Source organism: Lipophrys pholis (assembly GCF_963383615.2).
Source record: "Lipophrys pholis genome assembly, chromosome: 6".
Taxonomy (NCBI): domain Eukaryota; kingdom Metazoa; phylum Chordata; class Actinopteri; order Blenniiformes; family Blenniidae; genus Lipophrys; species Lipophrys pholis.
This window is the reverse complement of record NC_137629.1, coordinates 5,322,658-5,337,018: the sequence shown is the minus strand read 5'-3', so window position 1 is coordinate 5,337,018 and position 14,361 is coordinate 5,322,658. Positions and strand designations below refer to the sequence as shown.

Here is a 14,361-nt window from a genome sequence, read left to right as displayed (position 1 = left end):
TCTATTCTGTAGATGAGTCAGGCCCGGCACATCGATTCACTTTTAAAGAGGCTGCAGTCATAACACAGGTGTTTCCAGTCGAGTTTGTCGATGAGTAAACATGCCCCTTTGCTTATAGGTTAGTGCGTAAACAGAGTGTAACACTTCGCTTGTTAACACAGATACCGAGAAGTGTCGCATTAACGCCCGTCACCTCAGCCGATCCTGCAGCATCAAGTGAAGTGACAGGTCTTTGACAGCAGTGCTAATTACTGATAGCTAAATAGCAAGGTTGCAGAAAAGAAGCGGCTGAGCTGATGATCACATTTACATACATTTGCATGCTGATAAGAGATGCTGTCATATTAAGGAATGGCAGAGATCAGAATGATTAAAAGGCAAGAAGAAAGAGTGCTTGAGGAGAATAACAACGAGCAAAGAGCCGGCAAACATAGGATGACACGGACGCGACCTTACAGATGTCGCTCTGGTGACTACTTGAGACTTATGGGGTGTTGTTATGGGGGTTAAGAGATTAGCGGCACCGTTAGTTTTTGTGGCTCCAGCAAACACAAAGGGACTGCTTTGAAGGAAAAACAGAAGATTATAGCACTTCAGTGGGGCCCATACCGAAAATAAGATGGCAGCCGGCAGATGTGGACAAATTCACACACATTGAAATGTCTCCATTCAATTGAAAATACTAATGTGAATGATACTCCACAGACATGATCTGCATGCAGTGTCATCATTTTTATGTATTTTGCATATCAGCTTTTTTTATGTGGCATTTTATGTAGCAGCTGAAAACTGTCATTTCAATCAAACGCAGCTGCCTCACTCACTCAGCCTGTTCATCCCCAGGAGATCCTGATCTGTGCTTGTCCTGTCAGGATAGCAGGAGTGCAGAAGCGCACATACTTTACATGCATGCATGCATGCATATGCATACCTGAGTCTACGGAGTCCTTGCTGTCAGGGGCATCCTCCATGTCATCATCAGACATCTCCATCTCCTCCTCTCGTCTGATGCCCATCAGCTGCTCGTTGTGCATGTTTCGGATCTCCTGGAAAACACAGGGCGATACGGGGCGAGTCAAAACTCATTGGTGATGCATATTTAGGCAGGGGCTGAACTAGAAAGACAGTCATCATCAGTCAAGTAACCTCTTTCATTGCTAATGTGAAGCATGAGGAATAGTTTTCACACATCAGTACAGAGCAGACGAGTGCAGATGAACAAAGATGAAAAGGATGGTCTCAGTGCGAAAGGCTCAGCTCCTTCTCTGGCAAAGCATCAGGGCAATGTTTTTGCACAGATAAAGAGATCTTACAGTTTTCAATGTTACTTGAAAAAGCAACAGCACGTTATTGCAGAAACACAAATGAAATACATGAAATCAAAGCTCCATAACTTAGCGAGAGACGATTCCATAACAACAAACCATCGTACGAGTTTACTGTTGGCTTTTCATGCACATCTGAAAACACAAGCAACGACCGTTTAATACGAATCCTTCAGTTTCATTTCCTCCTCACAGACAGAATTACTAATAACTACATCCATCTGGAGGTCGTCAACCACAAGCAGATTTCAAAATAGTTTCAAGATTGAACTCAACTTGTTGAATTAGCTGAATTGTAAATGAGAGCAAACGTCCAGGTGTGTGTTAGAAAAATAAATAAATCCTTCATTCATACAGCATTTACTGTATATCCAAACAAGGCTGGGACATAATGTGTGAAACTATGTACTTGCAAACCTTTCCCATTTATAATCTTGTTGTAAAATTGTGTTTCTGCCAGAGTAAAATACAAGGCCTAAATATCGATAGGCGTAATGCACAGGTACCTGAGATAAAATAGTGGAACGTTCTATAATAAAGTACAACGTGGCATACTCACAGTAATCTATATCATGGATGTTTTTATCAATGACTAACAAGCTAAAAACTACTCTTCAAAATAGTAAATACCTGCCTGAAAGTAAAACTTACAACCATCTGCTGGCTGACGTTATCAGCCAGAGGTCATGGCAAAGGTCTCACACACACACACACACACACACACACACACACACACACACACACACACACACACACACACACACACACACACACACACACACACACACACACACACACACACACACACACACACACACACACACACACACACACACACACACACACACACACACACACACACACACACACACACACGCACGCACGCACGCACGCGCACACGCACACGCACACACACACAGTTAGAGGGAGTTCCTGTTGTCTGAAGATACCTGGAGACGGCAGCAACTCGGCGCTGCTTGTTGCTCCACCTCCGGCCCAAAGAATCAAACTGAACACACAACATGGCTGAGAGTGAAAACCAGCTAAGTGTTTGATGACAAACTACCACCAAACGGCTTCATTTACTCACCCAGGCTGTTTATACTGACCAGTGGCTGCCGGCCCTGGAGCCTCTGAGGCAGATCAGTGTGATCAATGTAAACACAACCCTGCATTAGGCTGCAGTACTTTTTAAAGCTATTCTGTGTGATGGAAAATAATTATCACTGTAGCAATATTGATTCACGGTCTGGGCACCCACCTCTGCTGCTCCATGAGGCTTTTCTTGTTGTTGGTACTTTAAGAATATAATTTTAGTTTACACAGAATGTATGGGTTATGTCTGAACTCGTATATAACCAGAGGCTGCAGCTTCCATCGCAGGTAAACTTTGCACGCTCTTAAAACCTGGCAACAATCCGCTAAAGCAAAGGCAGCAATTGAACATCTAGGAAAACACAAATGTATTTCACATAAGTGATCAGAAAACTAAATATAGGTGCATTTATTTTGGATGTATAAGCAAGTTACCTAATGAGCCCAAATCTAAATGCAGCATTAAAACTAATTTATTTTGAGGTAAGTCCAGTAGTTTTGCTACGAGTTTGGTTTGTTCCCTAGTAACTCTTTAGCTGCTAACTATGATTGATGCAGATAAAATCATTATTTGTTTAGATCAAGCATAACATTACAAAAGCAAAGAGTTGATTGACATTGGAGGAGAAGCAGTGAATCGTGGTTGTTTAGGGACACAGGCTCTCAGGTTTATGTCTCGATTCAGTTTAATTTTGCCAAACAATTTGATTTTAAATGACTTTTTATGCTTCCGTACATGGCACCCTAAAACACACATGGACAAAGGGAAAGCACTGCGTGGCCTCTTACTGAATGACAAAATCTAGTCTCTCAGACATTTTTCAGTTTGAAACAGCTGAAGGAGAAAAGAACTACAAACAAGGTTGGCAGCCGTTTCTTTCCTTTGAATCTGGGCATGATTAGCAGTAGCGTGTCCAGCTACAATCGTTGCTTTCACTTGCATTCACGGTGGTGCAGTACTCTCTGGAGCAGTGTGCAAATAGTAACTCGATGAAGAAAGACCGTGAAAGGAAGGACAAGTCCCAAAGCCCTGGTGTACACTCACTTTCATCCACACAATAGATTTTAAAACTTGTTCAATAATATGTGGAAGAGAGTCACCCTATACTGACTGTATCTCTGAGAGACCCTCAAAGTTTGAGCAAGTATTACAAAAGTGTTTTCTGATTTTGTCCAAGCAGGCGTGTCATCATGCTTTTGCATATAAATATGCGTCCACCAGCTTCCTACTTACTCATCAAGTGTTTGTGAAGAGATCTTCACACAACCTATTATCAAGATCTAATAACTGCTGTTCTGGAAGGGTAAAATTGATGGTTACTGGTTTGATTATTTATGTAATTCTGCAGCAAATCTGAGTGCTCCAGCAACACTTTTGCATTGCAATACCTACCTTTACCAAGAGGCTTTCATGCGAGGTGATAGCTGCTCCTGCCGTGTGACATTCTGTCATTACTGTGTGAGCATGTCTTCATTTCAATCCAAATTACTCCTGAAATCTGTGGCTTCTCGCACTGGGGTTCAAAGAAACTTACCAATCACATATGCTCATATGAGGTCCATTAAACCCAGGACTGCACAACACTCCAGACCCTCCATTTCATACAAGCCATCATCATGCCAATTAATGTTCCATTTGGCAGCGAGAGAAAATGGTGAGCAGACCGTGGATGACAAAATGTGGTTACATTGGAAAATGAATATGCTTTCAGGACTCAGGATGATCCACTTTAATAATTCACTTAAGACATCATCGAATTCAGAGGTGCAGAGGAAAAAGGCTGGAACAGATTTACCTGTGTTCTGGACACCCTTAGAGATGGAAACAAACTCACCCAGCAGCTTGTGTCCCTTTACCGGGGCCGGAAGGGGAAGGGGAAGGGGAAGGGGAAGGGGAAGGGGAAGGGGAATGAGGAATGGGGGGGGGGGGGGGGGGGGGCAGGGGTTTTGACCTCAGTCTGTGTCTGGATCTCACACTGGCTGGAGTGAGCAGGCATCTGTTCTGCAGCCTTGCTTCTTTCAAAGTACTTACAAAACAAGGACTCTGCACTTGCCCATTAATTGTTTGTGCTTTATCACGTCTTTTTTTTTTGCCTATCATAATGTAGTGAGACAGTCTAAACTATCATTCGAAGATAAAGCTTTACAATGAAACAGGAACAAAATATTTTAAGATCTAATTTTCCATTAATTATGAGAACAACAGAAGGAAATCAAAGAGTACCAACCTCTGCTTGTTTGCCCCACATGTCCAGGTTCTTGCGCTGAGCTTTGGAGAAATGGTCCCATGCCTTTTGTTTGGAAGCGGCTTGGAATACAGACACAATCTGTTCAACTGTGGCGGGATGCAGGGAAGGACCAGAGACCATCCAGAGACAGAGAGAAAGAGAGCGAGAGAGAGAGAAAGAAAGAGAGAAAGAGAGAGAGAGAGAGAAAGACAGAGGGCAGTTGGGAAGGAGCAGAGGAGCGACAAAGTGGAGTCAACTAGGGAGTTAAAGATCTGTGCGCATGTCTGTGTGTGTTTACATGTATGTACATGCGTTTGTTTTACTTACCGGCTGATGCCAGTGCATCGTCTTGCACACGGCTGATCAGATAGCTCGCACACGCTAAACCTTTATCACATCATACATGCACTCTGTGCACTTCCATTTCACTGGCAGTGAAATATGCATGACATCCTGGTTCATGCAGAAGAAAGCCTTGGTGCCCTTCAAACCTTAAGGCCTGGTGGTGCTGACTTTAATTGGACGCATGAACAGTGCAGCTCTTCAGCTGAAAGTGCAATGTTGGCTGACTATCAACTTTGGATTCACATTAAAATGAATGAACTGGATCATTCATTGTAGCACAGCTGTTCATGGGGCCCAAAGGATGAACCCTTGTGACCCTGTGATGTGCTGCGGAACCACCAAGGAGGCGGCCAATTAGTCGTTAGCCGGAAAATGTCTTAACAGCCTGTTGGAACCACGTTCAGGAGACCAAATTATTCCTTCATCCCTGCATAGCGACAGCTAAACCTGACAAGCTTCAGCCAATGAAAGTCCAGATTTGTCTGTGTGTGACAGAAGATTAATGACTTGCAAGTGTTCACATCATCTGACAGGTCAAGAAGGCAGCTGTCAGTCCTCTAGTGCTTCCAGCTGTCTGAATCAATAAACCATTAAAAATAAGAAGACATTAACATGGCCTACATTGTTTTTTTCCAATAAATGACCATATAAGCAGTATGCTCTTTCAAATAATAGTAGAACTGTGAACAGTTGTTTTAGCGGTTCATTTCAAACTACGAAAATTGAACTTGATCAATCTTGAAATTTTACATTATTAATTATTATAATGTGAACTTCATTATTAAACCGGCAGCGTGACTTTTCAACTCATTATTTTACTTCCAATCTTGATATTTGTTAAGCATCTAAAAACAGTTTGTCCTGTTATATTCTATAAATATTCAGATTTTTCTTAGTAGAGGCTGGATCATCATGAATGGACTGGAGCTTTGCATCATCTCAAAGTTACCAAAGTTTAAACATTTCAAAAACTCATTGTGGTGAGTGAATTCTACAGTATTTCTACGGCACCAGGATGTGCAACGAAGAAATTAAATGTTCCTTTATTTTCAAATCTCTTTAGAAGGCATGACAATAACTCAGCACTGTGCAGAATTGTAGCTGCAGGCGTATTGTTTAATGAAGGCAATTTTGCAGAGCAACTGCCAGCTGCCAAAAATAATCCACTGTGTCTGTGCCTTTGTTGACCACTGTGCAGCTTCGCCACAGAGGTACATTCTTAAGAAGCGTTCTCAAGGACACCACTCAAGTTGTTGAAATAAAACAAAGGCACCGATTCACTTTTTTTTTGCCCAGATAACCTTCTTCTTTAGAAAATTAACAGGAGCACTATCACACCATTCTTCACTTTTAAAGAGTAGCATTGTGGAGAAATCGGGCAGATATGCAGAAATATTGTGTTTTTGTGAGGTTGTTTTCACCTGAAACCATCAACAGATGTTTTCTACATGTCAGAATCAGCGTTTCACGTCCACACAAGTTGGTCCCCTTCAATGTTGCACTGCCATGGGCTAATGACAGGTTCAACAGGTCTTTCTGATGCCCATGAGGAAGGTGACAGTTTGGGTGTTTATGTCTTACCAACAGATTCCACTAAATCCTCCTCATTGCTGATTTAAGCCTTTTGCACAGCTGCAGCTACACAGTTGGCGACAGTATGGAAGTTTAAGCCGGGAGTGAGCTCGGTGGGTCAAACGGTCTTATAGGGGGCAGCCGAGAAGGAACCACCTTTATCTCCCAGGTCTTCACTGATGCGATGTGTGACCGCACTATATCAAGTCATTCCTCTAACAGTACCTATCAGCTCATATGTGGGTGGTCATGGAGAGCTGTATGTGGGTGGTCTGTGTATTTCAGAGGTCCTAATGTACACACAATGGAGTCAATAAGACCAAGAGTTAAGGGTGAATGTGTCTGTGTTTGCAGAGTGGAGAGAGACAGAACAGTTCAGGGATCAATAGCATCTTCCCGGCACCCTGTAATTTGATGGAACCGATCGATAGTAGAAGGAGAGGCACGAATATAGACAGACTTTCAGGCCTCTGAGCCCATATGCAAGTATATATATGATAGAAAGCTTTTTCTATTTTTCCAGTTGCTTCACTATAGTAAAAGGTGATTCAAAAAGAAAGTCTTCACAGCGAGGTCTGTCAATTATCTTTAGAAAAATGGTCATTGTTTTTGGAAAGCAAATATGCCTTTGATGTTTTAAAATGTATTTCCATCAATGCTTTCAGCCCCTAAAAATGTAATCCTCTGCACTTTTGCTGGAGTGAGGTAGCAGCAGTAACCTCAGAAGCCAAAATCTCAAAATCTGGCCACATGGAATGAGAACTATATGCATGGCTGGACACCACTAAAGATTGAGTGCCAAAAGTTTTCGGTGTTTCCGGTGATATATTCCATCACACACAGACTTGCATGGGTGGTGGGCCAGAAAGTACACAAGCTTTATATGTCATGACAGAAGGTTGCTTCCAGTTGGGACTTGTAAAATCTCCCTGAAGGAGGTGAGTTATCATGAACAAGTCCGGCGATGCACCAAATGGAAAGCAAAAGTCATGAATAGGAATGTGTTTGTTTGGGGCTGGAATAATCATGGATGGCTAATACAGGGACAGCAGGTAGGTAGGTAAGTGGGTGTGTGTGTGTGTGTGTGTGTGTGTGTGTGTGTGTGTGTGTGTGTGTGTGTGTGTGTTTCTGTTGTCTTATCTAAAGAGCAAAAACCCACCTCCATGTCCTCTGCGCATAGTATTTACCTGATAAACAATCTGTGACACACAAACTCAAGAATGTCTTCAAGGATGTTTACATTCAATTTAACATGCATGTTGTGGGATGTGTGGAACTAAACGCTGCAGGCTGCGGTGTAAACTCGCAGCTGCAGAGCCAGAGGTGTCAGAGGCGAGTACAGTCTGAGCATTGGATGTTTGCCTTTGGCTCCAGGATACGTTAAGCATGCGTTGGCTGTACAGGACTGGGCTCCACTGATTCCTTCGAGCAAACGTATGGGGCTACTTACAACTTTCATCTGAAGACAAGTGTAATAATATTCCACACCAGTCTTCTCTTCTCCCATGAATACCAACAACATCAGTATTATTATTTTTTTTTATTTCAAAGGTGTTTAAACACACAGCAAGCAGGAGACGCCTGGTGGTCTACAGGGACATCCCCACTCTTGAGAAAGAAATTAAACTTACCTTTGAGCCATCCTCTCAAGAAATCATCACAGGGCAGCGTACAAGATGCCACTACACACATAGACCTTCACAGCGGCACGGTGTAGGTATGCATATATTGCGTGGGAGGCTGAGAACAGTGTTTTACTTACTTTTTAGTAGGTTTCAGTAGACTAGACACTTCGGCTTTTGTGTGGATTGTGTCTTGCCATCAATATTTGAATGTTGTGTCTATTCCTAAAAACTGAAACTTACACTGAACCAAAATGGAAAATATTTGATTAATATTCCTTTTACTACAATAAGGAGTAGTGTTGTTGTTTTGGCCTACTCAAGAACATTTAGAGTATGTCTCTATCATTATACAGCTACATGTCGTGCTGTGTGTGTCTGTGCTGTCGAGACTCACATTGAGACAAGATGCCAGCCAGAGCAGTCTTGAACTTCTCTTTGGCCTCCTCCATCTCCTTCTCATGCTGACTTTTTTCACCCATCAGCCGCCGGATGTGGCTGTTGGATGATTGGATCATGGAGTAGAAGTTGTTGGCATTTCTGCGGTTCACTTCACCTCGTTCCAGCCAGGTCAGGAGCACACGCACCGCCTCGGCAAACTTGCCGTCGTCTGCACAAAGATGAGGGCAAAGAGAAATCTGTAGTTAATAAAGAAACTACAATTTACAACAAAACTGTAGTGCAGTGAAACATGAGAGGTGTATGAATATTATTGGGCAAGGCAACAGTCTTTTAAAGTGCTTTACAAAATATACAGCAACAAATACAGAATAATGAGAATCAAGAGCAAATATTAGAGAAGCAAGATAGAATAAACATAACTACAATACAAGAGTTAAAGACAATGCAGCATAAAATTTGTGAAAGAGAGAAGCAAACAAAAAGGTTTCAGGCATTTTTAAAAAAGACATGGAGGCATCTTGCAGGTTTATAGGAGCTTATTCCAAATTGCAAATATTTTGCAATTAAAACGAAAAACTACAAGAATCGCAATGTAAAGCCAATTTTAATGACGCTTTCTGGGGATAAATACAATGAAATATCCAAGAGTCTTCTCCTGTAAATGTTGTAGTTTGCAGTCTTGCTGTAAATATGATAAACTGTCATATGACCTCAATGACAGCTGAAGGGTTTGGAGAGAGACGCGTGAAAACGTGAGGATGAAACCCATTTATAAGTGTCCAGGATAAAAACTCTCCCCGTCAGCGTTTGTCATCACGGACAGGGTTTGGAGTACAAGAAAATAACTGGAAATGAAAACAGCTAAATCCCTTTTTCCCTCTGGGCAATGATTCAGGAAATAGTAAACCTAAATCTTCAGCAAATAGCCAGGATGTGAGTTTTCACAACAGCAATCCAAGGTGATCAAAAGAAATCCTTGGTTAACGCGGCGCTGCAGCTTCTCTCAGCGAGGCCGGCGAGCGGAGAGGTGGAAGAGACTCACGCAGACCGTCGAGAGGCAGGAGAACTCACAGCCATTTTGTTATCAAGCAACTGTGACTGAGACCTGGAAGTGTCATTGCTTATTAGCAAAACAAGTTTACTCAACCAGAAAGTCGAGGAGAAGAGTGAGAAAAGGAGGCCGGAGTGGTGGAAATATCGGGGACGAGCGAAGAGGAGAGTGAGATAAGAGAGGAGCGTGTGCTGGGCGGAGTGTAAATTGATAGAGTGTTTTACAGCTTTTTGTGTAATGTCTATTAAAAACAAATTCCCAGAGTTTGTTAGGACATCAGGGGTGCTTAGTCAGATTTACCATCTTCAGTTAAGTATTGCTTCTGTTCAGATGCTCATTGTATGAATGCAATGCAAAACCTTGAAAAGTACATTTATCTCCTCACCAATATGTCTGATTTCTATTCTAAGCATCTAAATAAAAGAAATACCATCACAGAAACTGTCAGGTTGGAACAAATAGAAAATTCTTTTAATAGAAACAAGTCAAAATAGTCTCCATCTTGAAAATCAACATGTTTTTGAGGTGATCATCTCTATTGAGACATCTGGACCTTCTGCAGATGAACTACATAAATGGTTTCTTTGTATTTGATCAATCACCAAACCTTTGTCATGCGTGTCTGTCATGTTTCACAAATCAACACAGTCGATGTCTCTACCTTTGATCTTGTCTCCCAACTGGCTGCACTCGTGCTCGGAGTAGTGCACGATGGGCGGAGGGGAAGGCGGTCGGAGGCGGTCCTCCTCTATCTTGCGGCGGTGACGCTCCTCTCTGGCCATCATTCGCTGGCGACACTCCCACTCATAGAGGTCGTCCCGGGCCTGGGCGAAGTCCACGTGGAGTCGACCCGTGTCTTTCTTGTCTGTGCTGGAGCCCAAACGAACACGATAACCTGCGAAAGGAAGACACGTACACGTTGGAAGAAAACGGGATGACGCAGGTGAGGATAAAAAATGGGAATGGTGGTCTGTGCAGAGAGCTTAAAGTCAGTTAAAGTGTTGCTCATTTTGCATGAATGCATGCTTCCAAACGTCATAGTAGCAGCCTGCTGATATTAACATTTAGCTCAGAACTCTGACTATGAAACCTGCTGCACTCTTGTTACTAAACAGCTGAGAGCAAAAGACAGAGGAGAGACAGGAGGCTGAAATGTGACAACAATCCTCAGTCAAATTCTGAGTAAGTCACGCTTATGTCATTTCTACCAATGCAATGCCCGGGTGCGTACAATTTTGGACAGCTGTCAATGTTAAACTCATTATTCACGTCAGATTCTTGGTAAACCATCGATTTGTTGATTATTTGGAAAATATTGATGATACATTTTGTATCTTTCACAGTGCAGAAAAGAAAGAATAAATATACTGGTGGCACCATACATCGTTGAAATGCAGATGAAAAACAAGCCCGGAAGCATGAATCTGATTTAACTGAATAACGAGATAGCGGAAAAAAAAAAGAGTACACGAATGAGCTTTAGTTTTGTTCTTTCGTTTTTATTGCCAGGACTGAGCTCCTTTTCCTCACCTAACAATTTGTATTTCTCAAGAAACAAAAGAAAAAAGCTTTTTATTGGGGTCTGCCTCTCGTGCCCTCTTCATTACCCATTTCTCTGCAGGGATCCCTTTGTTTGAGATGATATACTGCAGCCGTAGGGTTTTGTGGAGGACAGGAGTCCTGTATCCTTTTGTCAATACACGACAGAGACTCGGGGAGGCCAATTACTTCTCTAGAGGCACTGAATGACCACAATATCCCTCATTACCCCCCTCTTCTCCTCACCACTCCCCCTCTTCTCCTCACACTTTCCTCCTTACTCAATTTCCACTAATGGCCAGTTGCGGCCTGAAGTGAAGTCATGCCCAGTTTGTGATTTAATTGGTCAAAATCATCCTGAGTGTGTGTCTCATGCGCGTTCCGAGAGCTCGTGCCCTGGCTGGACACAATAATGATGCGCAGTGTGATTCCCTGAAAGGCTCAGCGTACTATCATCAAAGAACCGGAGGAGGAGGGTAGCAACAGACGCCATCACAAACGGGAAAAGAAATGAGGGAGAGTTCAGGAGTTTCTCCTTCAGTCTGCTCGCTGTGCTTCAGGCTCCCAATCTAACACAGCCTCAATATTTCATACCAGGAGATCGTGGTGTGCCGGGCCTTGTGGAGTGTGTGTCGTTTCTGGGTATTGTTTGTTTGCACACTGTGTGTGTAAGAGAGTGTGTGTGGGGTGTTATTTATGGGGAAACTACACAGCACTGGCACTGCTGTAATGTATGGCCAGTGGACTCCCACATCTCACTGGAGGAAGAGAGGCCGTCAGAACCAAGAACCTTCCTCTTCAACTCGTTCGCTCATATACACAGGCATTTGCACATGCATAAACACACAATGATGCAGAGGTTTTCTGAACCGGCTGCTAGATTAGATGTGTGTGTGTGTGTGTGTTTTATTTTGAAAGCATGAATGTACACCCATCAGTTGGCGGCAAGAGATTTAGTATGTCTGCAGTCCACAAGCTGCTGTGAGGGTGAAGATTAGATAAGAACCCGTAAACTCATCCTACACCATTTGTGGAGGCACTTTTCTTGACATGACGGTCATTTATTTCATCCCGTGTGGGTCTCAAGGAGGCTGTGGTTGAACTCTGACTCTTTATACTGTCAGTGTCTTGAATTACAAACACAGAAAAGCTGAAAAACAGAGAAAAAACACTTTTTTTTTTTTTTTTACACATTTTTCCCCACTCTGATTCCCCATTGCTAAATGTTCTATTAATGATATCGTCAACACAGAAACATGGGAACACGTTTAATAATTCAATCATATTCCATCTTTGTGGCCACCAGATTTAAACATTCAAAGCTGAGATTCAAGAAGTCTTTTTTTTTCTAAAGTAGGCTTGGCAGATCGGATGGCTCTAAATAATAAACTTCCTGTGACGAACCTCAGACAAGAAAAGCACAAATCAGATCTCTGCTAATTAAAAGAAGGCACAAATAATGCAGAATTCATACAAAATTTAGATGCAGTAACTTTTTCTGAGCAACTTAATATTCCCTTCAAGTCCTCACACACTTTTGTTAATTAGGAGGATTTCATGACCATGTGAGCCTTGACGAGTTCCCGCTGCGCGTTACATAATATTGGATATGGGAATATGGATGGGAGCTTTACCACCAATCGGCTCCTTCACAGTGAACGGATACTCAAACTGACAGAAATACAGTGAAATATAGCCTCAATAACCACTTTATGGATGAGAAGGAGGCTTCAGAGTACCGACGGCTCACCCGACAGGAAAAGCGCCTTATCCACGGTGAACTCCTCAGCAAATCTGATGTGGCAGAAGTTCTTCTTGCTCTTGCGTATGGCTGTGATGTCGCCACACTGCCCGAAGAGCTCCATGATGAGCTGCTCGTTGGAGTTTTCCGGCAGACCACCGACAAACACTGTTTTACACCCTGGAGGTCGGTCTCTAGTGGCCGGAGGGGGGAGGTCTGTTGAAAGGAGACAATATACGGCTATGAACCCTCAGTGAGTCGAATTACATAGAGAAGGCTGGAATATAAATAATGGAACAGTGTGCTCTTGAATTAGAGATTACATAGATTAAATACACACATGTAAAAAAAAAAAAAAAAGAACATTCAGCTGTTCCAGTTCATTAAAGTCCAAATCTGAGCATAAATAATATGTGCTTGGAGAAGCAGCAGTTTGATGTTGAAAATGTTTAAATTACACGTCTGAGCCCACAAGATTACCTGGTATTTATTGTTTCATCATATAAGCCTAGATAGTTACAAAAAAATGAACATTAGAAAATTGCAAAATAAAAAGATGGTAAAAAACCCAAAACAGAAATAACCAACTTCTTCTGAAACAAGCAATCATCTGAACAGAAACTGAAGATATGCACTGCAGAGCATAACCTCACCCAATCAGGACTAAAAACAAGGCAAAAACTAATTAAAATGTATAGTAAGTATAAAAGATTACCAAAATCCCAAATTAAACCCTAAAGTCACCTCCAGGCTGGGAATAATGATGGCCAAGTTAGAAAAATGTATATATATATGAAATTTTAAAAAAGAATCTATACATAACTACATCAAAAGCTTGGCTTTCAGGCTGATGCTGCAAAATTCAATTGTCATATTTAAAACATAGCACTCTTGACCTAAAAAACCCCATAAAACTCAATGCATGAATAATGATAACTTGGAGCAATATGCTCAGATCATTTCTTTTCTTAGATAAATGTGAATATCCAACTGTTCCAAGCATGAAAATGAAATCTCTTGGCCACAAAGTGAGTGTAAATCCTCTCATGTGGAAGGTCCCCTGCACGGGAAAGAAATTCACTTATTCAACACAGATGAGTGTTGACTGATCTAATCTCCAATAGATCAGACTTCTCATCCATGATGAATGTGATTAGCGGGGTCTATGAGGAGCGAACCGGCTAATCAGTGGAACGCTGAGGATGTTGAATTTCTGGATGTCTGCTGGAAAGGCCTCGCAGTCACTATCAGCGATATCCCCGGCCGGTAAACTTCAATACTCTGAAAAGTACTCTTGTTTGGCTACGTGAGCTGGATCACAAAGACTGAGCTGCATCTGAGTGGCGTAAATTTAGATATCTTGGTGTTGCGATCGAGTGTGATCAAAACGGTTTTGAAGATTGGTTTCAGTACTCTGACTGCAGATATGTAGACTCCATAG

The 14,361-nt window shown here is 42.2% G+C and overlaps 1 protein-coding gene across 1 annotated transcript in view; it reads right to left on the bottom strand.

Annotated features, from left to right (window-relative positions):
- The window catches only part of enox2 (ecto-NOX disulfide-thiol exchanger 2), a 195,478-nt gene that overhangs the window by 22,454 nt on the left and 158,663 nt on the right, over positions 1-14,361 (bottom strand). The window contains exons 6-10 of the mRNA XM_080465987.1: positions 12,930-13,136; positions 10,302-10,535; positions 8,585-8,797; positions 4,649-4,755; positions 932-1,046 (exon numbers count right to left, since the gene is read on the bottom strand). Of these exons, the coding sequence (XP_080322113.1) occupies positions 932-1,046; positions 4,649-4,755; positions 8,585-8,797; positions 10,302-10,535; positions 12,930-13,136 (876 nt within the window). The remainder of the gene's footprint in view (positions 1-931; positions 1,047-4,648; positions 4,756-8,584; positions 8,798-10,301; positions 10,536-12,929; positions 13,137-14,361) is intronic.